The 27192-nt window shown below is 41.8% G+C and overlaps 1 protein-coding gene across 1 annotated transcript in view; it reads left to right on the top strand.

Annotated features, from left to right (window-relative positions):
• Positions 1-27192, top strand: part of SORCS3 (sortilin related VPS10 domain containing receptor 3) — a 620618-nt gene that overhangs the window by 493065 nt on the left and 100361 nt on the right. The window contains exons 8-12 of the mRNA XM_003255445.3: positions 552-641; positions 8798-8977; positions 18312-18458; positions 20055-20157; positions 26562-26638. Coding sequence (XP_003255493.1) covers positions 552-641; positions 8798-8977; positions 18312-18458; positions 20055-20157; positions 26562-26638 — 597 coding nt within the window. The remainder of the gene's footprint in view (positions 1-551; positions 642-8797; positions 8978-18311; positions 18459-20054; positions 20158-26561; positions 26639-27192) is intronic.

Below are 27192 nucleotides of genomic sequence, written 5' to 3'. Positions count from 1 at the left end.
GTACGTGGAAAGAGTCAATAAATATCTGCTCAATACATGGATTTGTAAATATGAAGGAAAGAAATCTGTGCTTAGATCAGAAGTGAGATTACATTTCAAAATAATGAGAGCTTTGAACAATAGTAATTATTCAGATCCAGGAAAAATACATTTGACAATTATGTTATGGTTGGAATGAATTAATAAACAATTCAAAAAGAATAAATAGATCATGGGTGTAGCCCACATTGTTAGCTTCTCTGTTTTTAGTTGAAAATACTTACTAGGTATGTACCACGTGCAGAGCACAGTGACCAAATAGAGTCAGTCTCTGTTCTGAGGGAGAATCTGCCAGTGGGAAAGATTGTTGTCATTGCCCACCTGTGACCTAAGCACCATACAATGGGAGCAACTCAGAGTGCCATGGGATTAGAGACCCAAAGCCAGCAAGGAATATTCTCTAAAAGGTAATTACAAACCCACTGTGGTTGTTGATCGAAGAGCTAATACTTTCCAACTTGTGCATGATCTGTGGCCTCATCTGATCTCTTTGTGTTTCCCCCACAATCTAGGTAACAACTGGTGGAAGAGCCAGCTACTACGTGTCTTATCGAAGAGAGACCTTTGCTCAGATAAAGCTGCCTAAGTACTCGTTGCCAAAGGTACTGCATGCACCACCAGCAGTCCTGGGTCCCTCTAGGCAAAGGGAGGGTTGGAGAGGCTGCCTTGTTGGGCTACTGGGAAGTAAGTTTTATCTGTTTGGAAGGACTGTTGGCATTTAGACTCACTCACCACCAAGTCGTTTGGCCTCCCTTAATAGTGCACAACCTGGATTCTGTATTCCTGTCTCAGCTGGGAACCAGCCAAGAGCTTTGATTTCCTGTAACTCAAAGGTCTGGTATAACCTTGGGTCATTTCCCAGGGGCAGTAATGAAAGGAACACTAGCTTTGGAATCTCCTCTGAGGGGCTTTCCCTTTTGCAAAGGGCTTTATCACCAAATAGAAGGCCAAACTCAGCAGGAGGACAGATGCTATATGAGTGTGCATAAAAGTGCACAGATAAGTCTGGTGGTTTTCTTTCTTCTTTCTATATTTTAAGGCTAAATAGAAATGTATTGCCTATGTTTCTACTCCCCCCGCCGCCATGAGTAATTAAAAAGGGGTAAATTAATAGAATGTTAATATCAAATGTTGGCATTTTAACTCTTCTATTGAAAAATCATAAAACTTACTTTGGGGACCCCATTCCTTGTGAACATTGGCTTCTGGAGGGAGATGGACCTTAGAACCTCAGTGTGAAAATGGACAAGTTATAATTGCATCACTTAATGAGGCTGCAAAGATGTAAAATTTCAGGTTGGACACATCAAGTGTAATATTGCAAAGACTTGGGTTTCTAAGCTGGTACTAAGGAACATATTATGAAAGACTAAATGAGTACGGAGGTGGAGGAATTATGGCATGAGAAAGTGGATAATTTCCTACCCCCAGTTGTTATTATTCATTCATTAATTTATGCATGCATGTATTCATTCATTTACTCTTTTATGCATCCGTTCAACTATTCTTTCTCCATTTAACTTTTACTCTGTGAACTAAACTCAATGAATAGAGTAGTGAATAAGGCACAAATGGTCCCCACCTTCATGGATGTTATGTTCTGGAAAAAAAAGATACTGAATAAGCAACGATAGGTATGAGAGTGTTATAGAAGTTCAAGGGCCATCTTGGCATAAAAGGTGGTTTTAGTCAACTGTGGGTAGTGAGGGCAGTTTCCTAGAAAAAGTGATGTTTAAATTTATACAAGAAAAATAAAGGAGTTAATTCTGCAAACAAAGATGGGGAGAAGCTGATAGAAAATATATGCATAGGCCCAATTTTAAGAGACAGTACCGTTCATTCAACAAACTAAGAAGCCATCTTGAGAGACTGGGTTGCAGAGAGGCTGATAAGGTCAGTAGAGACCACTTTAAGTAGCTTCAAGGGCCATGGGAACCAATTTCTCATTTTCTCTACCCTTTCTCCGATTAGCTTTATGGGACCATTGTATAGTATTGTGTTTGCAGGATGTACCCATCAGATATTCTAAACCCAAACAGGAAAGAGGTATTCCAGCTTGGAGAAGGTTAGAAAGGGGAAATTCACAGTTAGGCTCTTTCTAAAGGAGAATGCCCCATTACAGTAACCAGAAGGTCTCCCATGTTTCTAAGCCTAGGAAATGAGTTTAGGGAACTTTCCAAGCCATCTCCCTGAGGTAGGGATTATTTTGTCTCTGTATTTGTGCATCTTTTATGTATTTTTAACCTTCTCGGGAAAACAAACCATTCACTCCCCTGGACAGTGTGGCTGCAGGTGGGGACAAATGAGGCTCTGAATTGATCACAACCCTAGAATACTCTGTTAATTATTAGCAACCCCGAGGCAATTTATTGTGGTGGAATGCCATCCACTTAGTCCCTTTTATAGAGCCTCATCCAGAGCAGCTTCTCATTAATATGAGGGCTGCTGTGAAAATAGCTGGATGGTTATCGATCCCCTTTATTAGCCAGTGCTGGCCCAAGTTTTCCTAGTCAAAGCTGAAGAGGTGGGGACAGAGAGTGTGGAGGGAGATTGGTTGTTTCCATTGTTTAAAAATGAAAATGCCTTTTAAGCAAGTGTTGCTGTTCCATGCAGTGCCGTGGATGCTTTTAGGTGGCTTGCTTAGAAACAAAGGCATGAAAAGCTCCCTATCATCATTGCCCTTGCACTTCTGCTCCCGGCTTACATGTTCAGAATATGCTCTCCTGGGGTACTCCATAGCTTTGGAGTGTTTGGCAGAGGACGAAATGAGTGCCATTAACAATGAGGAGCATTACTAGGAGCCACAGCCTTGTGCTGAGCCCTCCATAACTCAGTCCCTGGGCATCAGGTTGGTGCTGTCAGTCCAATAGGCATGAAAAGCACACAGCAGCAGAGGGCATGGGGCAGGTGATAGGGAGCAGGTAACCTAGGGAAAAGACAGGTGAGCTTATGAGCAGAAACCCTGAGCTTTCATTCCACCTCTACCACTTACTTATCCATGAGCCCAGGTTTTCACGTCTGTGAAATGGGGATAATATTGTTTGACAGAATTGTGAGGATTTAATGAATGGCTCATTGTTAGTCAAGTGTAAAGTGTTTGACAAATCTAAGGAATGGTTTTGGTCTGGGGGGAAATAATACTGAGGCTCTTAACCTGTCCTACATGGAGATCAGTGTTCATAATGGGATCACATCCCAGACTGACCTTGGACTCAATATTGCCTTAAACTCTCACATTACCACTCTGATCCTGATATACCCTCTTTTGTCTCTTAAATTCTGGACTATTCTTAACTTACTACTCTAATAAATTGTTTCTACAAGAGAAAATATTTTTGTTTCTTTCTGTATGGGATTCAGGTTGGAAGTAAAAATGTTGATCTTTGCCTGAGCCCTGTGCTCCTGGAAAACAGCCAAGGTTAAGAAATTCTGCACCCTTTCGTGTTTGGGAAATGGCTTATTGCAGACCCCCTCTCTCCATATGACTTGATGACTCAGACGTCTGCCTTGTTTGCCTATAAATAAGACCAGATTCCCATTCTTTTTCTCATAAATGATTTGCTAAAATGTTGTCCTACTGGCCAATCTGGACAAAATGCCTGCTAATTTGACTTGCTCAAACTTAAAACCAGCTTTTCTCTTTCCTCAGGCCCCTGAACTTTGACCCACTCTTGAGCTTGTGTAAGCAATGGGAGCTGAAGCAAGCATGGCAATCAGGAAGAGCCCCCCTTAACAGGCCTTCTGAGAATCAGCTGACCCCAAAGGAAATTTCCTGTTCAATTGCTCGATCATGCCACCTGCACACCCTACTTTTCACACCCAGTTATTTCTAGTCTTCTTTTACTTTTCCCCAGAAAAGTCATTCTTTTCTGCCTTCACTTCAAGATGCTTGCAGGTCTTGCAAGTCTTTTCAAATAAAATCTCTTCTTACCTAAGTCTGGGTTCATTTTTTGTTTGACAGTAGAATATGGTTAATTCTGTTTTGAATAATAAAAGAGAGGAAAGGGAAATATGTCTTAGAAAATTCATTATAATGATAATGACAATGATATTAACCTTTTGTTTCCTTAGTTTTTACATTTCCCCAAATACTGATTTATCCTTCACTGCTGTGTCACGGCCACACATCTTAAAGAGTTATCTGTAATTCTAATCTCTTTTCTCACTTCCTGTTTGCTCTTCAACCTACTGCTGTATATTCTTTGCCTTTACATCCATCTATCCACTATTTCACTAAGAATCCCTAGCCATTGCTACAGTGGCCACCTGCATGCCAAATCAAATAGATGCCTCTACATCTTTATTGCTTTTCACCATTCTGGAACATTTGATACTGATGAAAATAATCCATAGTTGATACTCTTCCCTTTGGTAGTATTTTTTTATGATTTGTTTTAGTGGATCCCCTTCTTACCACTCTCTAAATGTTGATGTTCCTAAGTTCTTCTTGTATTCTGCATGGCTCCTGGGTGACTTCATCCCTCCCTTTTTTTCAATATTGGTGACTATATGTGTATCTACAACCCCAGCCTATATCTCTCCATTGAACTCTAGACCACATATCCAACTGCCTATTTGATGTAGATCCTGTTAAATATATCCCATTTAACCAAGGTTGGAAACTAAGCTAGTCTGCACTTTATAGTGCTTATATCCCATCTTTCTCCTATGTTTACTTATATACTCCATTTATTTTTTCAATAGTCTTTTGCTGGATGTCTACCATGTGCCAGATACTCTGGTGAGTATTAGAGATAAAGTGATACATCAGAGAACATGGTTTATGCTCTTTGGGATCTTATAATCTAATGAAAGAGACAGACATCAAACAAATAATTATGTAAGAGACTATTTAATTATAATTGTAATGAGTGGTATAAAGGAAAAGAGGAGTTTCATAAGTCATGTATCTGAGGCATTATATATTTGTCCTACTCCCTTCTCCCCCTGTAGATTTTACCTCCTTACTATCTCACCAGTCTGTCTCCTGGGGACCTCATGGAGAACCGGCTTCCTTGGTTCAGGCCCTCCTGAGTTATTATCTGGACTGTTGCTGTGACCTTTTAAGCCTTTCTCCCTGCCTCTAGCATTGCCCCTCTTAAGTCTCCTCTTCATGATGCTTCCGCAATTAATTTGATCGTGCAAGGATCCCTATCCTCTCTAACTAAATCTCTGTATATATGAATTCTAATCATGCCTTTCTCTTGCTTAAAATCTTATGATAATTTTGTGCTATTCTTTGGGCAAAAGTTAGGTGTGCCATAGCGCCCCTTATGATGTACCCACTGTCTGCCTCACCTCCTTCAGAGGAAAACTGCTTTTATACGACACAGATTCCCACACATTTCCTTGACTGTTCCATCCTCATTGTCACCTGTAAGCATTTGTACTCCAGTCACCATTTTTAGCACCTCTATCATAGCACTTAGTCAAATTTGAGAAAGGCCACTAGAGTATGTGATGTCTCCACCATCAGAAGACAACTTCTTTAGGGCAGGTTTTACTTTTCCTCTATTTCTGTTGTCTGACACATGGCAGATGCTTAATAACATGGGTATTTATATAATGAATAAAGTTACATTAGGCCTAGATTATAAGAAAATGTTTCAGTATCAGTGAAGTATTTTCACCATTGTTCACCTAGGAAGTCACAGGTTTTATTTTCAAAAGCAATCATAACTCTCCCAAATTATTGTCTTGGCAGGGCAGACATGGAATGTTATTTATAATTGCTTTCCAAATATAAATATGTATGTGATTATGTCTGATGCTTTTCAATTTCCAAGTTTAGTAAAGTCCCAGTCTAAATTTACTCTTATTGCATTTTTCCTCCTTGGATTTCTCTCTTTATCACCAAATTTTTCCCTGCATGTTCTCAGGACCAACAAGTAAGGCAATGACATATGCTATGGAGCTAAACTGAGGTAACTCAGTTCAAGAAATAAGCTTCATTATTGTTCAGGTCTCTATTGGACCAATTTTAGCTAATTATGCTTTTCTTTTTCTTGAAGACTCAATGTTCTAGTTATTATTGGTTGACCCCATTCAACCATAAAGACCTATTTAGACAAAGGTTATATATTTCAGAGTGTTTCAAAGAGTGATTCCCTGGACTTAGATGCACCAGAATCATCGGGAGAGCTTGTTCAGATGGAAGAATCTAAGGGTCTACTCCAGACATACTGAATTATAATTTCAGGCAGTGGTCAGGATTAGAGGCAGCCAGGTTTGCTCTATGTGCATTTTAGGTTAATGTTCTTAGCACAAGTCTGCATGCTATTAAGATTGCTAGGTCATTTTGATGCCCACCAAAGTTATATCCCCACTGATACAGTGTTTAAAAGTTAGCTTCTTGATTAAGATTAGGTTTAAATTAAGATAAAATTGTAGGTTTATATCTTAGTAATGTCATTTATTAGCTTTGGCAAATTAAGGAATTATCAAACAGATATCTCAGAATTCTGGATACCAGAGAGCAGTCTTACTCCAGAGCCTGGAGCACTTGTTCACCAGGTGACACAGCCCCAGGACAGCATTAACCTAATATGCACTCACAGCGAAACTGGCTGCCTCTAATCCTGACCATGCCCTGGTGTTTTAAGTTGTTCTTTTCCCATTTCTTTTACATTAGTTTAGTCTAAAATAACTTAGCTCATTCATTTTTATGACCAAAACATCTGGGAAAAACCAGGCATTTCTATTGCATTTTTAACAGGGTAAGTGAATTTAATTCGTATTTCCTGCAGCTGTGATTTCCCCTCCTACTGGGTTCTTGGGCATTCATTCCACACCAGCACAACATGATTTCATCACACGGTTTTTAAGAGTAAGCTTTTTTTCCCGTTTTCAAGCAGCTCAGCAGGAACCTGTAATTCTACAAGGTGTGTAAGCACAAATGAGCAAGGGAGGTCCTAGTCAAGGTGACCCAGAGAGTTCAAGGCCAGAGGCTGAGATTTGACAAAGAATCTTCAATAAGAAGATCCAGAACTTGCTTTTCTACTTCTCTCACCTCCAGGTTGTCCAAATCAAATGGGTTTACTCCTTTATAAATCATCTTGGAGGAGCTCTCTGTGGTGCTGACATTACAGACATTGCTGTTTCTTTTTACTTGAAATGGTTTCTGGGAAAGGTTGGTCAAACACAGTAAAGGCTAGACCCTGCCTGATTATTAAGTTACAGTCAACTCCACTCCCCCATCATCCTTTTACCAGTGCTTTCCATCACAGCAACAAAGTTGCCTTTCCTTCTGCTATCTGTTACTCTTTGGCATATACACCAGTATGTTTATGCAGTTTTTAACTACTTCCATTTTTGGCAAATGATTATCCATGTCCTCCTGACTGTGTAAGTTCTCTAGGTAAGGGCTTAAATTTGTGATAATCTTTGTACAGTGCCTACTTACACAGGCAAACGGGCTTCTATAAATTACTTGGCATTGTAAACTACTATGGATCATTTAGAAATGATCCAGACAGAGCAAGACCCTGTCTTTAAATTTTTTTTAATTAAAAAAACAAAAATGATCCAGTCCGAGATTAAAACTAAAGTGGTGTCAGGGACCAGGAAGTTAACATCAGTATGTAAGTGGCAGACCATAAGAACATATGGATATAGAGGGCTGAGACCCTAACTTGGGTCCTGACTCCATCTGAAAGACCAGAGACTCTGGTTTTCGGTACAGAATGTGGCCAAGCTAAACATTTGTGATTCATATTTACTTCAGGAGTCATCAGTTTGAAATCTCTAATCTAGAGGTGATATATCCAGTGACTGGAAACCATCCATTAGGTTGGAGTCAGACCACAGAGGTTTAAAACCTGGTTCTGCCATTTGATAGCCATATAATCTGAAACAGATTGGTAAACTTCTGTGTGTCTGAGTTTGCTCTTCAGTAAAATGGAAATAATCATATCACCTCTGTCGCAAAATTATTTTCATTTTTAATTGAAAAAATACATTTAGATGGCTTAGAATAGTCCCCAAAGAGATGTTTTTCTTGGTAGTCCAACCTCTTCACTAGGTGAGAAAATTGAAGTTCAGAGAGACTGACACATTCAGCATCATGCAGCTTACTTACAGCAGTGCTTATATTTTGACCCACAACATTAAATTCCAGGTTGAGTATCCTTTTCTCTATATCAGTGATCTTCAACATAATTTCATTGGCAGCAGAACCTCCCTTACCTTTTGCTCCTAAAATATTACACAGAATTCCACTGTATACAACAGATGCAAGTGGTTCTGCTCTGATTGAAACAGGATTGCAGGTCTAGAGCCCCACTCATTGGTTATACCTCCATGCTACATTTCTGGCAATCCTAATGACTGAAGATTTTAAAGAAAAGTGTGCAAACCACCATACTACAGAATTTAAAAACATAAATGAGTATCTAATGACAAGATAGGCTCTCTCTTCATTGCATGCGTGAGCTTCCTTTAGCAAGGGTGTCTGTCTCTGTTGGCACTAACTCTTAAATTTTAGGTATAAAAATAAAAAAATGAAAGTAGGTGAACCCTTGAAAGCCATGGGAAATGATATCAACCAAAGCCCCTAACACCCATTTTTCTGTCACTTAGCAAGGAACAGAAATCATGAAACTCATAATTTATAGCCTTGGTTCAACGTGGAATTGTTTAACATTGCCTATAACTCAAGATTTTTCTTAGCAATTTCATAAGTCATAGTAATTACTTGGCATCCCAATGGGCAGAGAGATATGGAGATCTGCTGCCTTACAAGCCTTCCATCTTCTTTCAGGACATGCACATTATCAGTACAGATGAGAACCAAGTATTTGCAGCGGTCCAAGAATGGAACCAGAATGACACGTACAACCTCTACATCTCAGACACGCGTGGGATTTACTTCACTCTGGCCATGGAGAACATCAAGAGCAGCAGAGGTCTAATGGGGAACATCATTATTGAATTGTATGAGGTATGTAGCCAAAATTGTCCTTCCCTTGGGTCTATCTCTCTTTTTCATGTGTTTTAATGGTATAAACACAAGCCCTGGAGTTCTGGGTTCAGATTCCAACTGTACCACTTAGCAATTGTATGACTTTGGCAAGGGACTTAACTTCTATATGCCTCAATTCTAGTAAAATAGAGATAAAATATTTACCAAGGAGATTATTGTGAGATGAGAGATGATGGATACACTGCATCTAGTGTAGTGGCTGACTCAACAAGGTTAGTATTCTTGTATGTATAAACAATTGATTACTAGACAGAAATTAAGGTACTTGGCCTAGGTGATTTTTTAAGTAGCCTTTTAAACTCTGTGTTGCTTCTGTGGACCCTGAATGGAGGGAGTAGTGCTATTTGTATGCCTTAAATTATTTGGAAAGTCCTGTTTTATGAACAAATTTTATAGGAAAATAAAAAGCAAATATCAGTGGTGGGAATGAGAGTTTTTCTAAGATTCCACCAGATGCCAACATCTATGCAAGGTAAAAAACTGGCCTTGACATAAGTGTGTCACTTATATTGAGCTTGTTAAAAAAGTGTGATAACTAAAGAATAATTTAGTTAGGAAGCCAAGTGACTCCATGTAGTAACTGTAGAGAGAAAGAGAGAAAAAAAGAAACTACTTTCAGTGACCTAAAAGATGTGATACCTTTTATAGTGACAGTATGTGACCTTTGACAGTCCTGGACCCAGTGAAGGAACTTGACTGACCACTTGGATATGAAGGATTGAGTTGAGCAATGAAGGTGTGTCTCATTATCCAATAATCACCAGTAACCAGTGGCCACACCCATACAGACTGTGATGGTTGAGATCATTCACAGAAAGACATATGTTGTCTATTCTGGGTGGTGGCCTCAGAGCTGGGTGAGCTGTTCCCTTGTGAGTTTTCCTGTTGAGGAGTGGGAGTGGCTACATGCATGGGTTTCTGCTTTACAGTGGTCTCCTCTGAGCAGTGCTTGTCAAAGTCCCAGCAGCCCTAAATTGGTATCTAAGATGGCTACTCAGTTACTGAGTGATAAGGTTTGGTTCTGTGTCCCTACCCAAATCCCATCTCGAATTGTAGTCCTCACGTGTTGAGGGAGGGACCTAGTGGGAGGTGATTGGATCATAGGGGTGGTTTTCACATGCTGTTCTCATGACAGTGAGTGAGTTCTCACAAGAGCTGATGGTTTTAAAGTGTGGAACTTCCTCACTTCCTCTCTCTCTCCTGCCACTATATGAGACATACCTTGCTTCCCACTTGCCTTCCACTGTGATTGTAAGTTTCCTGAGACTTTCCCAGCCATGCGGAACTTTGAGTCAATTAAACCTCTTTTCTTCATAAATTACCCAGTCTCATAGTATCTTTATAGCAGTGTGAGAATGGACTAATACACTGAGAGTGGTAGAAATATTTAAGATTGCACCTGTTCTGTTAGGCGGAGAGATGATAACATAAAGGCATGGGGCAAATTAATGTACCTTTTAAAACAAGGAGTGAATGTCATTGGGTAGAAAACAAAATCAATAGAAATACCCTGATTTCTTAGAGAGTAACTGACAAGTATTGAAATAATTCCCTTAAACAACAAGGTCCCAGTTTGGGAAATGTTCCAGATTGTTTTACAGAAGAGTGGAGACTAGTAGAGATGACTAAGGGGAGTAAATACCTTTGGGAAGCTTACATTTCTACGCCTCTAATCATACGGAGGCAGAAATACAACTTTGTTATTGGACAATAAGTCGCATCTTGTGGGAGGGTTTGGATTAATGTTCCCAGGACTGAGGCCATTCCAAGTTCCTGTTTGTACAAGTAAAGCCATAGAGATAAGACTATGATTCATGTCCCTGTGATCAGACCCAAATAGCGGAGAGTGGGCATTGCTGCAGATGACCTTGCAGTCAAGAAATTCTGGTGTCTCTGATCCTCTTGGTACAGTGGGTGAGTTTGCCACTATGGTGCTCTTATTCTAAGAAGGGGTGCCTGAAACTCCTTGGTCATTTACAACAGTGTGACACTGTGATATGGAATGAGGCATGAATCAAAATGAAGAATGTGCCCAGATACATGCAATTTTTTTTCTTTCCACTGAAGTTGGTCTTGTGTTTTCAGTCTTATTGAAGAAAAAAATGCATGGTGTCACTGCATCTATAGAGAAGACGTAACAGACAGGGCAACTTTAAAAAAAAAACAAAAACAGCTTTCTTGATCTTGTTTTCCATTCAATTTTAGCAGGATTGATCACACCCCTACTTTGTGTTCAAGCCCATGAGGAAGGCGGGAGAGTTATGACTTAGTTTTTACCTTCAGAGAGTTTGCAATCAAGTTTGTTGGGTTTTGAGGGAGTCAGTAAACAAAGTTCCTTATTTACCTGGCCAATGCTAGAACCGATTAGGACAGCAACAAAGGGCAAGACAAATGGATATCAAACACAGCTTTATTGCTTTTAAAAATTATGCATAAGGAACTGGGATTGATAATGCTGTACCCCAGAATTGAATTCATCCATTCAGTCCCAGGCAGAAATGATAAATCAAAGACTGTCTTAGAGAAGCCTGTTACTATGACAGCACAGCATTGATGTAAAAAGGATGTGATCTTTGCAGGCAGATCCTTAAAAGAGGGGCAGGGGTATGGGGATGAGCTGTACACGTGCAGTTCTTTTTCTCAACGTTACCACTCTATCAGTCCTTTTGCTCTGGGGAGGAAATAGTGAAGAAGAGGGAGGCATTCCAAACATAGGAATGGAATGAGCCAAGGACTGAATGGATGGTGCTGATTTGTGAGAAAGTAAGCTAGCCAGGCTAATTGTGTGGAATAGATGCTTATCAGGGACAAGAATGAGGGCTGGATAAGTAGCTGAATTTCAGATTCTAGAAAACATGTAATACCAAGTTAATAAATTGGAACCTGACATTATCTAGACTGTGACCATACAGAAGATTTTTAGAGGGTAATGCTGTTTTGCACCTGGAGATATATTCTGTGGTTTGGAGATAAAGCTCAATTTAATTGGTCTCTAGGGGTCATTAGAATTTAACCTTCTTTACTGGAAATTCTCACAGAAACTGTGATTATGTACCATATGGCCAGTTAGCAAAGAGACTACAACTTTTCTGGACTCTAAGTGCCCTTGAATAATGCAACTGAGAAAACCAGTTAAGTTTTCACATTCAATTCAGCTAAATTAGCACACTTCTATGGAGTGTATTTTGTTTGATGATATTAGGACTGGTGCATGAGATTCATAATTACTGGAATGATACAAGTGACTCTATTAGGGTAATTATCACAGTCTAACTTGTATTAGAGGTGTGATTCCACCAGGTTGTGGAGTCACTAAAGGATAATTCTAACTTGAGGAATTTGGAGAGACTTAGAGATGAGTTTGGCTTAATTATAGACAAATTGTTGGAAATAAGAAGAGAACCAGAGTCGAATGAGGAGGAATCCTATTTTATGAAATGTTGAGTGGCCTTGTGGAGCAGTGGGGATGAAGATTGTAAATATGCTGGTAAAAAGCTTGACTGAAGATTCAGGCATTTATGCTATGGGCTAGTATTTCTGTACCTTTTTTCCCCTCATATTTACATACCCAGAAAATATTTGCATGTGTGATGTAGGCCCCTGTGCCAGGTTAATTTGTAACTTTATATTAGAATAGGACATTACCCCTGTTTCCCCTTGACTCAAAGGTTCAGAGATGTCTTTAGGTAATTTTCAGATATCAGGTGGCTTGGGGCTGACCTTGACCATTTAAGTCACAGGTATATCACTCTATCTTCTGCATGGACCTCTGAAGCCTCTTCTTGGTAATGGAGAGGAGACAAAGAAAGCAAGACCTTATTTGTGAATTCGTCTTGCAAGCCTTGGCACTGAAAAATCCTTGGACCAATGGAGATCAACCCCACTGAACTCCCCAAAATCTAACAAGGCTGAGATAATTTCCATTTCAAATCTGTTGGAGTTGTCTCCTGCTGTAGAGAGATTCTCCTGCTTGTTCTTTCTCAAATTCCTGCTTCAAAGTACAATATTGTCATGGCTATAATTACATAATTATGGGAGAAAATAACACATGAAGGCCAAATAATAATCGATCTCTTCTTTGAGGTGTCAAGCTGACTCCTTCAAAACAAGGCTGGTATTGACAGTGAATGTAGCCTATTGTGTGTGCTTACCATTATTCTCATAACACTCTTTTCGTATAGAGCTCTATTGCAGTGTCTTCACGTCCCCAGGTATAAACTACATTTCTTTTTAATTACCCTCCCTAATAAATCAAGAAACAAATATTCTTTCCAACATACACAGTTATACTATGGCAACATTCTCTGAGCTGCCAGTGTGATACATTTTCTTCAATGCTCTCCTGGATATTTTGCATCTAACTTATAACTCTTTACAGTAATAACCACAGCATACCTGGCAATACCTTAGACAAGCACTGTCAAATAAATACATAAGGTGAGCTACATACACACTTCCACATTTCTGCTTCCCACATTTTAAAAAGTAAAAAACAGACAAAATTCATTCTAATAATATTTTTATTTAAACAAAGTATCTAAAATGTCATTTCAGTATACGTTCAATGTAACAATTATTTAGTTATTTTATATTTTTCCATACTAATTTTCATAAGTCTGCAACATCCTGGATGTATTTCACATGTCCCATGAATCTCAATTTATATGCCAAATTTTCACCAGAAATACTTGATCGGTATTTAACATTTCACAAATTTACAGTAAAAAAAGAAGATCCACATACCCAAGTTATTCTCAACAAACTTAAAAGTTTGCCAGTAACTGAATTGGGTATCAGTTCTTCAATTCAAATTTCTATTGGTTAAAATGAAATAAAATTAAAAATTAGTTTCTTCGTTCCTGTAGCCACATTTCAAGCCATATGTGGCCAGTGGCTACTGTTTTGGATTGCACAGTCGTAAACAACTTATATATATTTTTTCTTATTTATCTCTCACAATATCACATTCTTCATTGTGCCTATGAGATTACAGAGATGCAGAGAATTTAGTGGCTTGGCTCTGATCACACAGCTAGTGGTGCTGCATTTCAAGAAATCCATGTCTGCTTGACAAACCACTTAGGCTTTTCTCACTATTCATTTTTTTTTTGCATTTTTATGGAGGTATAATTTATGTATAGTAAAATTTACCCTTTTAGTATACAGTACTGTGAGTTTTGATTTGTGCATTCTGGTGTGTAAATGTGTGCACAAATCACAATCAAGACATAGAACAGTTCCATTACTCCCAAATATTCCCTTATTGCCCTTTTGTAGTCCACCCTTCTCTACCCCAAAGTCACTGACAAACACACACCTGACCTCTCTTTGTCCTTAGTTTTGCCTTTTCTAGAGGGTGAGTAAATGGAATTATACAGTAGGTAACCTTTTCAGTCTGACTTTTTTTTCCCTTAGAATAATGCATTTGAGATTCACCCACATTGTTGAATACATCAGTTCCTTCTGTTTCTGAGCAGCATTCTGTTGTGTGGATATGACAGAGGTTGTTTTTCAGTCACCAGCTGAAGACCATTTAGGTTACTTTTTAAAATTTTGTGTGATTATGAATAAAATTTCTATAAACATTCTCTTGACCATAAATTTTTATTTCTCATGGGTAAATACTTAGGAGTAGGATTGCTGAGTTGAGTGTAAGTATATGTTTATAAGAAGCCACCAAATTATTCCAAAAGTGGCTGTGGGATTTTGCATTTCCACCAGCAAGGTATGAGAGTAGCAGCTGCTTCACATCTTCAGCAACACTTGCTTGGTTTGACAGAGAGAGAGAGAGAGAGAGAGAGTGTGTGTGTGTGTGTGTGTGTGTGTGTGTGTAGCTGTTCTGATGGGGATTTAGTGGTAACTCATCGCGGGTGTGATTTGCTTTTCTTCAGTGACTAAATAACTGGACCCAGTATACCTGGATGGATAAAATGAAACTTCCAGGCCAGGCACGGTGCCTTACGCCTGTAATCCCAGCACTTTGGGAGGCCGAGGCGGGCGAATCATGAGGTCAGGATTTTGAGACCAGCCTGGCCAACATGGTGAAACCCCATCTCTACTAAAAATACAAAAAAATAACTGGGCATAGTGACGGTCACCTGTAATCCTGGCTACTCAGGAAACTGAGGCAGGAGAATTGCCTGAACCCAGCAGGCAGAGGTTGCAATGAGCTGAGATGGTGCCACTGCACTCTAGCCCAGGTGACTGAGTGAGACTCCATCTGAAAAAAAAAAAAAAAAAGAAACTTCCCAGCCAGCCTCAGTATTCTGGTCTCTTTGCCCATCTTATTGATGTTTCCTTGCCTTTCCTCTCCCTAGAGCCTGTCATCTTCCCTCTGCTTTATCATGACCTTCAGAGACCCTTATCGGGCCAGAAGGACAGCTGCTTAGAGACTCCACAGGGACTTTTTTCCCTGAACCAAACTTCCTCAGCCCCTCACCACAGGTGGGACTCTAGGGACAGCCCAAGGCAGAACATGGTAATTGCATTTCTCAGCAGAGCCCTGGCTTCTTTGTCCTGAGGTCTCTGGGAGGTGACCAACAGATGACCGTGCCACCTGGACTCAGCATTCCACCAAGGGGCCTGCTGTCAGTTTCCCTTTGCACTCAAATTGATTCCCAGAGGGAAAGTGGGCCACACAGGCTAGACACCTTGTATTGTCCTCGTCTGTGGGCACCATCACAAGCTGGTACCCTTCTCCCTGGACTGCTGAAATAATCAGCAGCAGCCAAACATCTGATTTCAAACAACAGTGGGAGGAAGTATGTTTAAAGTTAATTCAATGCTATGTACCTCCTTGGATGAGGACGAGTAAAAATGCACGTCTCATTCTCCAGTTCCTTTACATTGCATTTAGTGAGGGTGCGTAGTCTTTCATAATACTTTTGTCTTAGAAATACATGTGTACATACGTGTGTACACATACATCTATATATGAGTATGGGTCTACTGGGTTGCAACATAAATGTGTTTCTTACTTGGGTTGCAGTCAAAAAGTGTGAAAGCTGTTGGCTTAGGACACACAAAAGCCAAGTACCCTCCAAACTCGCAGTCCATTTATACAAGACATGAAGCCAAAAAGCGATTCAGTAATAATGTAAGGGCTTTGAACTATCCAAACACAAGTGGGAAATGTTCCATTTCTTTCAGACGGGAAGGAGATTGCTGCGGCATTATGTACAACTGCAGGAGAAACACCCTCACAGCTGCAAGTGGGTTCCCTGGGAGTCTGTCCTTTCTACATCTTTTTAGTCCCCATTTCTCTGGTTTTGTTCTCAGAATATGTGGGACACACAGAAAATGCCTGTCCAAGTGGTGAAGTGCTCAGTGGGAAAACATGGTAATGGTAATGGTAATGATTGTTTAATTTGTTAACCTGCTCACCTGGAAGATCACAAGAGGTTGCTGAGTGGCTGGAATTCTTTCTGTGATGCATTGAGCTGGGGGCATCAGAGAGGGCCACAGCCGCTCCCCAGGAAAAACTGAACCGGGGCCAAGGTGTCTGAGTCTGATCCAAATATTTTCATCCAAGAAGTGGATAGCAAGGCCCTGGGTACATGTGGGAGAGGGTAACTGGTTTAGGGGAGTGAGTTTTCTGGAATCATTAGCTGGTGGTCTAGCAGAAAAGGCACCAGCTCTGTGGCTAAACAGAACACTGAAAGGCCTCATCAGGTAGAAGTTTCTAGAGAATCTCAGATTCCATTCTCCGTGAGGTGAGGAATGATGAGTAGTCAGGTTTAGGAGATGCACCATTGCAGTTGGTTTTAAAGACTGAGGTGATCTGAGGGGCTTATAGCCCCTAGATGAGCATTTGAGATGCTGTACTTCCTGAAATGGCCCTGACTTTAAGCCATTAGGGCAGGGAGGAGGTCTCTAGGGAAGGCATGGCTCAGACATCATGCCCTTCCCCTACCTTAGTTTCTCTGCTTACCTACCCACTGTTCCAGGTAGGAATCTAATCAATTCCATTGTTGGCCCTTTGTCAAATTCCCCTGGTGGCGTCCTTCCAGATAATTCTATTCTCCTCCTGAGATTCTCTGTCCATTTGTTTGTTTGTTTGTTTATTCTTATTTGGGCTGGCATTCTCTTTCAAGGCCAATCAGGTTACTTAAAAAAAGAAAAGAAGATTTTTTATTTCGTCAATTAAATTATGTCATTTGAAAACAAAAAAATAAGCTCACTTCTGTGAAACTCTTACCCTTTTCTCCCACTGGCATTCTCTCCAAAGTGAGTAAACCTCAGTTAACCATGATACTGGAAGAATGGGGGATAAATACAATTAAAACTTTAAGGTATCTGAGTATCACCCACAAAACCTGCCACTGAACCTATTGTTTATATATATTTGAACTAATTGAATTGCCTTTGGCAATGTGCTATTTGCTATTTGCTTTTGAAACATGCTATACTTCTATGGAAAAAGAGTTAAGGGAATCTTTCTTTGATGCAGGACGTTGTCATTCTAAATATCTGCTTTCCTTGCCCAGCATGTAGAATATAAGGAATAAAAGTTTGGGTAGAATTTGTACTTACCCTAGAACCCTTCTGGGTGATAAATCTCCTTTAATCCTCTAGCTGCTTGTTTTGTGGTGATGCTCTTTTCCCAGCAAAATATCAAAGGCATGCAAGTCTCAAAACAGGGGAACACTGGTGAGTGCTCTGCATAGTCTCACGGATCCTTTGCCAGCCAACTGGGAAAAAGAAGAGGAACAGGGCTTATTCCACCAATTTCAAAGCGACCATTGGCTGAGTCCCACAGCTGATATGGGAGTTATCCAAAGTCACATAGTGAGCTAGTGGCCTGGAAAGAGACAGATGCCAGGCCTCCAAGCTGGATCATCTGCCCCAGGATATCTTCATTACTACTAATCACAGTGCCTCAACTTCCATTGTTATGAAATACCCATCTACTGGCCTCTCCTGAGCAGAAACGCATGTTTGCTGCGAGGGGTAACTCCTTCAGTTCTTGTCAGCCACTCCCACCTCAGAGGGAATGTTAATAGTTAATTAAAGATAAAGTCCTATGGAACAAAGTACAGAGATGAGCAAAGTGGGAAAAAACAGATGGGTAAGCATAGACAGGGACATCTAGGGGTGACATAAGGTTCAGAGATGAACTTCTCTAACATTTTTCAGAGACCACATGGCATTCACTGTTTCCTATCATGTTCCTTCTTTTCTTGCTTGGAACCCCAACATGCCGTGGGAAATTCTGGGGCTTCTCTAGGGGCTTCTCCAAGACCAAAGTCATGTTGGCCCAGCATCGTTCTCCATCTCTCACCTTTTTTCCTAGGTAGCAGGTATCAAAGGTATATTTCTGGCAAACAAGAAGGTGGACGACCAGGTGAAGACATACATCACTTACAACAAAGGCAGGGATTGGCGCCTGCTGCAAGCTCCAGATGTGGACCTGAGAGGAAGCCCAGTGCACTGCCTGCTGGTCAGTCACTCAGCCTCATGGGAAGCTCACAGGGCAGGCTGGGGAAGCTGTGTCAAGGGCTTTGTTTCATCAAAGGGTCTTAGGAACTCAGGTGGTGCAGAGCAGTAATTTTCTAAAACTTGCAGGGCATTGGTCTGTGGACTCAGACTGCAGCACCAATTGGGTGAAAGGCCCAGTTGAATTATGCAGGCATTTACTGAGGTTCTACTATGTGCTCCATCTCATAGTAAGGCAAAGAAATATATAAGAGAAGGAGCCTGTGCTCAAGGGTCCCAGGCACAGCTCAGTGGTAGTAATGCATCTATTAACTGATACTAACATGATGCATTGTGTTTTGGTAAATGCTTGCTAGATGTTGAGGCAAGCAAAAGTTGCTTTGAGAATCCAGGGGGACTTAGGCTGGAACGTCCATATGGGACAGTTAATCTATCAGCATTTCTAGGATTCCTGTTGTATGGAATACTGAGGTAGGCACCATGGAAGACATGATGTGTGAGATGGTATCTCTGGCTCCAGGTGCTTCTGCTCTGTGTGAGAAGGCAAGACGGTTCATTAACAATAAAATCCACAATCCTCAGTGCCCTCTGAATAAGGACTGCTGTAAGAAACAATTCTAAGGTCCCAGAAATTGTTATGTTTCTTCTGAGCAAAAAGTTTCCTCTTGCCACTTATTCAAACAGATTTATTAACCACTTATCATATTCTAGACCCTATGTTAAAAATTGGGACTACAATGGTAAATACGGCAAATGGAGCCCTTTCGCTTTGTAATTTTCAGCCTTATTCCATATAATTTTGCTTTGGGTACTAGGAGGGTCAGAGATAAATGCCTGCTTACCTCTAGGAATTGGTCACAGTATGAATTTTTTTTCCCTCAAACCTTACCCATGGCTTCATCTTATTTTAATCTGATTTTCTCTTTCTTTCTATTTCTTCATCTTCTTATTTGTATTTATTGTACAGAATATGTCTCTGTAAATCCCCAATCTCTTTTAAGAACACTCAAATGGGGATAGATGAATAAGTAAATGAATAAATAGGGAACAAAGACTTATATAGGTTTTAGATGATGGCTTCAAATATTTTAAGTAAAATTATAAATAAGAACAAAATACATAAAACAGAGACAGAGACAATCTGGCTGAAGAAGGTGGAGGGCCTGGCCTAGTTCACATAGCTTCCCCTCTTCACCCCTCCCAGAGGGCCCTTACAACTCCAAGAAGCAGAATTGATGGTCAAGATCAGAAATGCGAGAATGTTAGTGTCATCCTGTTAGAAGGAATGGTCAAGGAGGCTTCATAAAGCCAGCCATGAACTGGACCTTGGATAGGTTGGGTGAGGAAGAGAGGGAAAGGCACGAGACTGTGGTTGGGGGGCAGAGGCAAGAGGGGGCTTATGGAAGGTACTCAGTGGAGCTTCTAATGTGAGCATACCAGCTATCTCAGGTGCGGGTATCTCCTGCCCAAAACTGTGTGACTCACCATCCAATGCCTTGCTGTTTCTGGGAGCTGAACATCGGGAAGCCCATCTCTAGTGGGGTAGGGGTACAGGTGTCTGGAATTTTCTAGAATGAAACTATTTCCTTCTCCATTTTAGCCCTTCTGTTCCTTACATCTGCACCTGCAGCTCTCTGAAAATCCATATTCCTCAGGAAGAATCTCTAGCAAGGAGACAGCCCCAGGACTTGTGGTGGCTACAGGTAAGAAAAACATTCCTTGGGTGTCTTCCTTACTGACAGTGTCTAGAATAAATTTGTCACCTATTTTTGGATCATGGACTCACTTGAGCATCAGATGAAAGCTGTGAGCACTCTCCCCAGAAAATATGCAGGGTTCCCCAATACCCATCTAAGAACCTAAGATGCAAAGAGCTCCAGACATTTGTAATTCCTAGGTTCATGCATCTTCCTCCTAGACACAGAGCAGTCCCCTGTGCTTAGCAAGAGGCCAGAGTTTCTCTCAAAGTAAACTGACCATTCAGAATGGTTGTTTGTAATAGGGAATACACACTTTAAGAAAACATGATATATGAACTTCCTAGCTCACCAAATATAAGTTGGGGTAGTTTTCTCTTTACACAGATGATTCTTTACAAAGGGTTCCATCCCAGAGCTGTTTTTAATCAGGAGGTCTCTGGTGCATGTAAAGGCTTGTTTACACATGATTAACCCCTTGGCTGAGAGCCTGAGGGCAAGGGGCAGAAAAACTTAAGCTTGCATTGTTGGAATCACTGTCCACTGAGCATCAATCAGAAATGAAGATAAAGCAACTTTGAGATGAAAGCTAAAGTCTCCAGGGAGTGTGCTCTGATTAGCATGCACTGCATTTCCATACACCTTCTCAGGAATGCATTGATGGCATAAAGGAAGGCAGCCTGCTAATCTTAGAAGTTAGAGCTCTGGTGTTGGTCAGCTTATTTTTCTAATGAAAGCAGATAAATTCACAGTGACTTTTGGCACTGGTACATTCTTTTTTCTCTCATCAATCCAAAGCTCTCGTCCCTGGAGTTCCTACTCTCTAGGCATGGCTTCCTTCTCCAAACCTCCAACTGTGTGAGCTTTTAGATACCACCAGTGACGAACCACTCTCATCAGATTGACAGCTGGCATAGCCTTCTGGCATTTCAGTCAACTCCTGTCAACCCCAGATGGTTGGGAACAACTATGGTTAATACCACTGGCTTCGGGGAGCCCAGGCTGAGGAGAGATGAAGGCAGGCTCTGTTGCTGTTCCCCTAGCTGGAGGAGTGATCCTCACACTCTGCAATCCATGTGGACTGGTTTTTCCAACTCAAGGGCTGCTGGACCCTATGCCTCTCCTCAAGAACTGCAGGAGGCCCAGGGCTGAACTGGAAGCTACATCAAAAAGTAGGGATGAATAATAAAAGTTAATATTATCTGAATATTTAGTGTGTAGCCAGGCATTGTTCTTTGTGGCTTGACCACTCTGAACTTCAGTGTTTTCATTGGCAAAGTGGGCATAATAGTACCAAAATAATAGAATTGCAGGATATAATGAAACAATGAATTTAAAATGCTTAGAACAACAGCCAGGTGCAGTGGCTCATGCCTGTAATTCCAGCACGTTGGGAGGCCAAGGCAGGTGGCTCACCTGAGGTCAGGAGTTTGAGACCAGACTGGCCAACATGGTGAAACCCCGTCTCTACTAAAAATACAAAAATTAGCCAGGTGTGGTGGTGCATGCCTGTAGTTCCACCTACTAGGGAGGCTGAGGCAGTAGTATTGCTTGAACCCAGGAGGCAGAGGCTGCAGTAACCCAAGATGGTGCCACTGCACTCCAGCCTGGGTGACACAGTGAGACTCTGGCTCAATAAATAATACATAAATAAATAAATAAATAAATAAGTAAAATGCTTAGAACAGTGCCTGGGGCATATTGAATACTCAGTACATGTTACTTATCATCATTAATGTTATAGAAGTTAAAACTCTTCTTACATCAGAAGAATATAATGTGCTCGTCTCCTTCAATAAATCCATAAATCCTATGCATGCACTATGCACACAGAGAAACTCAGGAACCTTGTCCTCCTGCTTTCCAGGCTGAGCCCTGACACTTATTAGGTTTGTGCATTTGGCTTAGTTTTTAAACTCTGAGCTTCATTTTTCTCATCTGTAAAACTGTGGGGGTGTTTTAAAAATTAGAGATGGAAGTGTGTGTCTATAAGACCCAGCAGAGTGCACAGAGTATCATAAGGTAGGATTAATGGTAGTTGTTATTACCTGTGACCAGCATATTGCTTCTAAATTAGTACTTTGTAAATTAGCAAACACACAGGCATTAAAGATTTACTTTTGAATTTTTTCGTCCATGTGCATCAGAATCGCTAATTTCTTTTTATCTCCCCTTGTAATTCTTGAGGGTTTTTGCCATGCCCTGGATCTTTGGGAGGGATATAACTCAGCCGATGAGATCCTGATGAAAAGCCAGGGCTAAGTCACTGGCACGTGCCTCTTCATACCCAGCTTCTCCTTACCCTGCTTGCCCTGGACACCTTGGGAGGTTATTTGCTGTCAGGAAGATAACTATGACGTCAGCCAATTATGCCTTCAGTGGCCTGCATGGAGCCTGCCCCTGCAGAGTCCTTTCCCATATCCGTGCCTTCCACCTGCCTTCAGGTGTCAGCCACCCTGGGCTCTCTCCACTCCCACTGCTGACTCCCTTTTCCCACTTGGCACTGAGATGTGGTCTCAGGGAAGCTGTGTGGATAAAAGCATACCCTGGGATTCATCTCTTAACTCCTGGTTGAGGACATCTCCGAAGGCAGATGGAATTCCAGTATGGAGTTTGGCAATTGCCTTTTGCAAGCAGAAACACTAGGGTTCCTAATATCCTTAACGCTGTGGTTTCAAGCTAGTAATAAAGACCTCACATCCTCGCATTGCCTTACAGCATCCAAAGCTTGCTTTTCTTGACTTGATTGCATAACTGCACGATGATGTAGAAATGGCAATTACTATACTCCTCAATTTAGAGATGACGAGACTGTGGGCAGGTGGAAACAGGCGTCATGTCCCAGCCCACACTCTCGCTGATTCCACCTCTAGTGCTCTGTTCTGTAGCCATTCAGCCAGACCCATCTCTGAGCCCCTTTCCATGCCAGCTCCACAGCTAACCAGACCCCCTGCCAGGCTTCCTGTAAACTCTGAATGTTCACACCCTCCTGTTGTTCTTTCTGTGGAGGCCCTCTTCCCACCCCTGCCCCTGCAGGGGCAAGTTCATTGTATACTGTCAGTTTCCTCCCCACTGAGCCTGTAGCCACCCTGTATGGGCAGCAACTCCCTCTGGCATGAGTGGTGGTGAGAGAAGCGTCGCTAGCCCTCAGAGGACTTCAAAATTCTCTCCCTTTTATTTTTTTTTTTCAAAAATATATAAGGAGCAGAGAAAGATAGCACTGGGAGGAAATGAGGGTAAAAGCAAGTTGTTTAAAACTTCCAAAAAGGCAATGGGCCCTCCATCATTACCAGCCAAGCTGTTGGTGAGAAAAGATTCCAGTTCTTCTTCTTCTCCATCTCACTCCCCCTCCTCTCTCATCATGCCACTCAAGTGGGCAACAGCTGCATCCCCTTCTTCTAACATGGTTGGCAGCCACTCTAGCTGAGCTCCAATTCCACTTCAACTCCTCCTCCTCTGAGACCGTAACTCCAGCTCTTCCTATCAGAAATCACCCACAGAGCCACCTAAGGACTGTACATGTTCAAAGATCAACTCCTACTGGGTACATCTTTGCTGTCCCTTCATCTGGGAACCAACTTTCTGGTCTCTGTGATCAGTAGCATTTTCTTTCAGGGGTCTTTTCAATTGACAGAAGATATTTCCACAAATAGAGTTCACTGTGAGCCTTGGGTTCTTACCACCGTAAGGCCCCCGAAATCCATCTAGTCGAGCTTTGAAAGAGGCTAAAGATGTTGACAGAACCAGCTTCTAAGGAAGGTGAGGAGTGATAAGCTAGATCCTTAGAAGCCATGCCAGGGATGGAAGATTCACAGCTCTGGAGCAACAGTGCTCCTGCCTCCCTCTCTCTCTGTCGCTGTTGGTAGACATCTGTTGATCACCACCACATTCTATTCTGTCGAAACCAAAGAATCCTTCTTAACACAATGCTCCAGGTTAGCACAACCACTAAGCGACTAGAGTTGATATTCTCCTCCCCGTTTCCCTTTACTTTCCTTACCTGTGTCTTCTAAAACCTGTATCTGGGGAGTTGAATTCCAAATTCCAGACAGAACTCCATGGATCTACTCACCAAGCCTCTCCCTACTCTTCCCACACCTACTGCCTGAACCCTGAGCCCTGAGCCCTGAGCCCAGGGGTTATTTTTGGAAACTTGAGTCTCAAAACAAGTTGGCTATTTGTGTGCTCCCTGATGCTGATGGGAGCTTGACAAGCTGTAGCCTGGCTTTAATTTCTCATCTTGAAGCATTAAATGTCAGGAGCTCAATTAACATTTTCATTATTGCATTTTTGTTGTGCTCCTATTTAGGCTACAGATGTGTGGGAGCTAACGTTCTCTTCCTGCTATTTTTATTTTTATTTTTTTATTTTTTTCTCATAAATTTAGTTTTATTATTAATTTTTTTGCACACAAAACAATAAACATTTTCTAAAAATACATACAAACAAAAAGATGCGTATCAAACATATTAGGAAGGTTGCACATGGGAAGACGGGGAATAGAAATGGGGAGTGGGAATTAAAGAAAATAAATGAGAAAGGGGCTTTATATGGATCAATGATAATAACTCAATCCTCTATTTGACAAAGAAGAAGGAGAAGGAAGAGGAAGAAAAAGAGAGTGGGATAAAGGATCAGAAAGGGAGGAAAATAGAAAAAATTAGAGTATGACTCCAGGGTAGACCTGTTTTGTTGTCACTGGGTTGGTTGGTTGGTTTGTCTGTTGTATTTTTCATATGTTTTGCCATGTTGGCCAGGCTGGTCCCGAACTCCTAGCCTGAAGTGATCAACCCGCCTCGGCCTCCCAGAGTGCTGGGACTACAGGCGTGGGCCACTACGTCCAGCCCCCACATTGCTTCTGGCCTCGTGGTAGACCTCCCAGACGGGGCGGTCGGGCAGAGGCGCTCCTCACTTCTTCCCAGACGGGGCGGCCGGGCAGAGGCGTTCACTTCCCAGACGGGGCGGCCGGGCAGAGGCGCTCCTCACTTCCCAGACCGGGCGGCGGCCGGGCAGGGACTGCAATCCCAGCACCCTGGGAGGCCAAGGCAGGCGGCTGGGAGGCGGAGGCTGCAGCGAGCCAAGACCACGCCACCGCACTCCAGCCCGGGCAACACCGAGCACCGAGTGAGCTGAGCGAGACTCCGTCTGCAGTCGCAGCACCTCGGGAGGCCGAGGCGGACAGAGCACTCGGGGTCAGGAGCTGGAGACCAGCCTGGCCAACACGGCGAAACCACGCCTCCAGCCAAAGGAGAAAAAGCAGGCAGCGGTGGTGGCGCGCGCCGGCAATCCCAGGCGGTCCGCAGGCCGGGGCAGGAGAATCACGGGAGCCGGAGGCAGGGAGTCTGTAGCGGGCCGACTAGATTCCAGCCTGGGCCACAGAGGGAAGAAAAGAAAAGAAGAAAGAAAGAAAGAAAGAGAGAGAGAGAGAGGGAGGGAGGGAGGGAGGGACTTCCTGCTATTTTTAAAGAAAAAATATCAGCCAGTAAGATAAACTCTTACATGTTTAGGGTTCCTTCCTGGTTGTCAGAACTTCCTCAAGTGCACATCAACATTGGAACATGATACAATCATTTGTTTTCCCATTCATTCATTCCACAGTTATTTATTGAGCACTATTAGGTTGGGGGCCTTTTTTTAGGCTCTGAGAAGAGGGCTGCCCATTGGGAAAACTAAATCAATATAGATGGACTAGAAAAGCTTGACCACTTTCTTTTTAATAAGCGTAGCCACAAGGTGATGGAGTGCCAGGGGAAGAAAAAGAAGGGCAGAGAGGAGAGTGTGAAGGGATGGAAGCAGCAAGTATGGTTGGTCTAGGCATAAGCCAGGTGACTTCTTTTCCTGCCATGCTTGATAGCCATGGTATGCTGAGTGTGGTCATCTTCTTCTGGGCACTGTATAATTTAGGTTACGTAGTCTGTACCATTGGGTCACTCAACTGCCTGGCACTCAAAGGACATGCTGACAAGTTTCAAACACACACACAGACACACAGTTATGCACATACACACACACACACACACACACCAGTTTTTTTCTCAGGCTCCTATGCCCAGTTTCTCCATATGTGTCTACTCTTCCACTCTTTGCTTCCTTCAGGGGACACCTGTCAGGAGCAATGTAAGAGATTATTGGTATACAGAGTGAATAATTCAAGAGACCTGAACTAATCGATATTCAGTCTTTGACTCATGTCATTGAATGATGCATTTCTGTCATACTATTTAGATTTTTTTCCCATATTGGGTTTTTCGTCCTGCTGGGCTTTTGATATGACACCAGAAAAGAAACTGCACAAATTAGCTATAAATATCACTTAGAAAACCTTTGCTCTCTGCTCTCCCATCCCTCAGCCCCAAGCACACTTAATTGGTAAACTCCTAACAATCTCAAATGATCTGCTTATGTTTCAGGCAACATTGGCCCGGAGCTCTCATATACTGATATTGGTGTGTTCATCTCCTCCGATGGGGGCAACACATGGAGACAGGTAACTGGGTGAATTGAGAAAAAGGGAGGAGGCATTTAGAGTAAGTTCTACCAATCTCTCTCTCCATCCTATAGATTCTCAGCCTCATTATGACTTTGTAGTCTCAAAACGTTTGAAGCAGCTGTTCAGTTTGGTCAATTGGCTGGCAGGTTAGAGGGATAATGGGGTAAAATGAGAAGGGCATTGGGCAGGGAATAGGAGGAACTGGAATTTTCCCAGTTCACTTATTCTTTCCTTCAGCCATATGTATGTAACAGGTCCAGATGCTAAGTACTGTGCTGGTTGCTGGGGATACAACTGATAAAACTGTTTTTATCATTAGTGTGCCAAGAGTTCTTGGCAAGCTGGTCTCTTCACCTTTGGGGATGTGTTTCTGTATCTACAAAATGCAAGGATTAGAATTAAAACTGACAAAGCCATGGAAGTCAGTGGTTGTTTAAGTATTGTGTAGACTGTCTTGAGTAAGTATGGAACAGCTTATATGCTTATATATGAGTAAGTATGAAACAGATATATGACTGCATGAAATGTTAATTCAGTTTTACAAACACTTA

Source organism: Nomascus leucogenys, chromosome 3, assembly GCF_006542625.1.
Source record: "Nomascus leucogenys isolate Asia chromosome 3, Asia_NLE_v1, whole genome shotgun sequence".
Classification (NCBI taxonomy): Eukaryota; Metazoa; Chordata; class Mammalia; order Primates; family Hylobatidae; genus Nomascus; species Nomascus leucogenys.
This window is presented reverse-complemented; position numbering and strand designations above follow the sequence as displayed.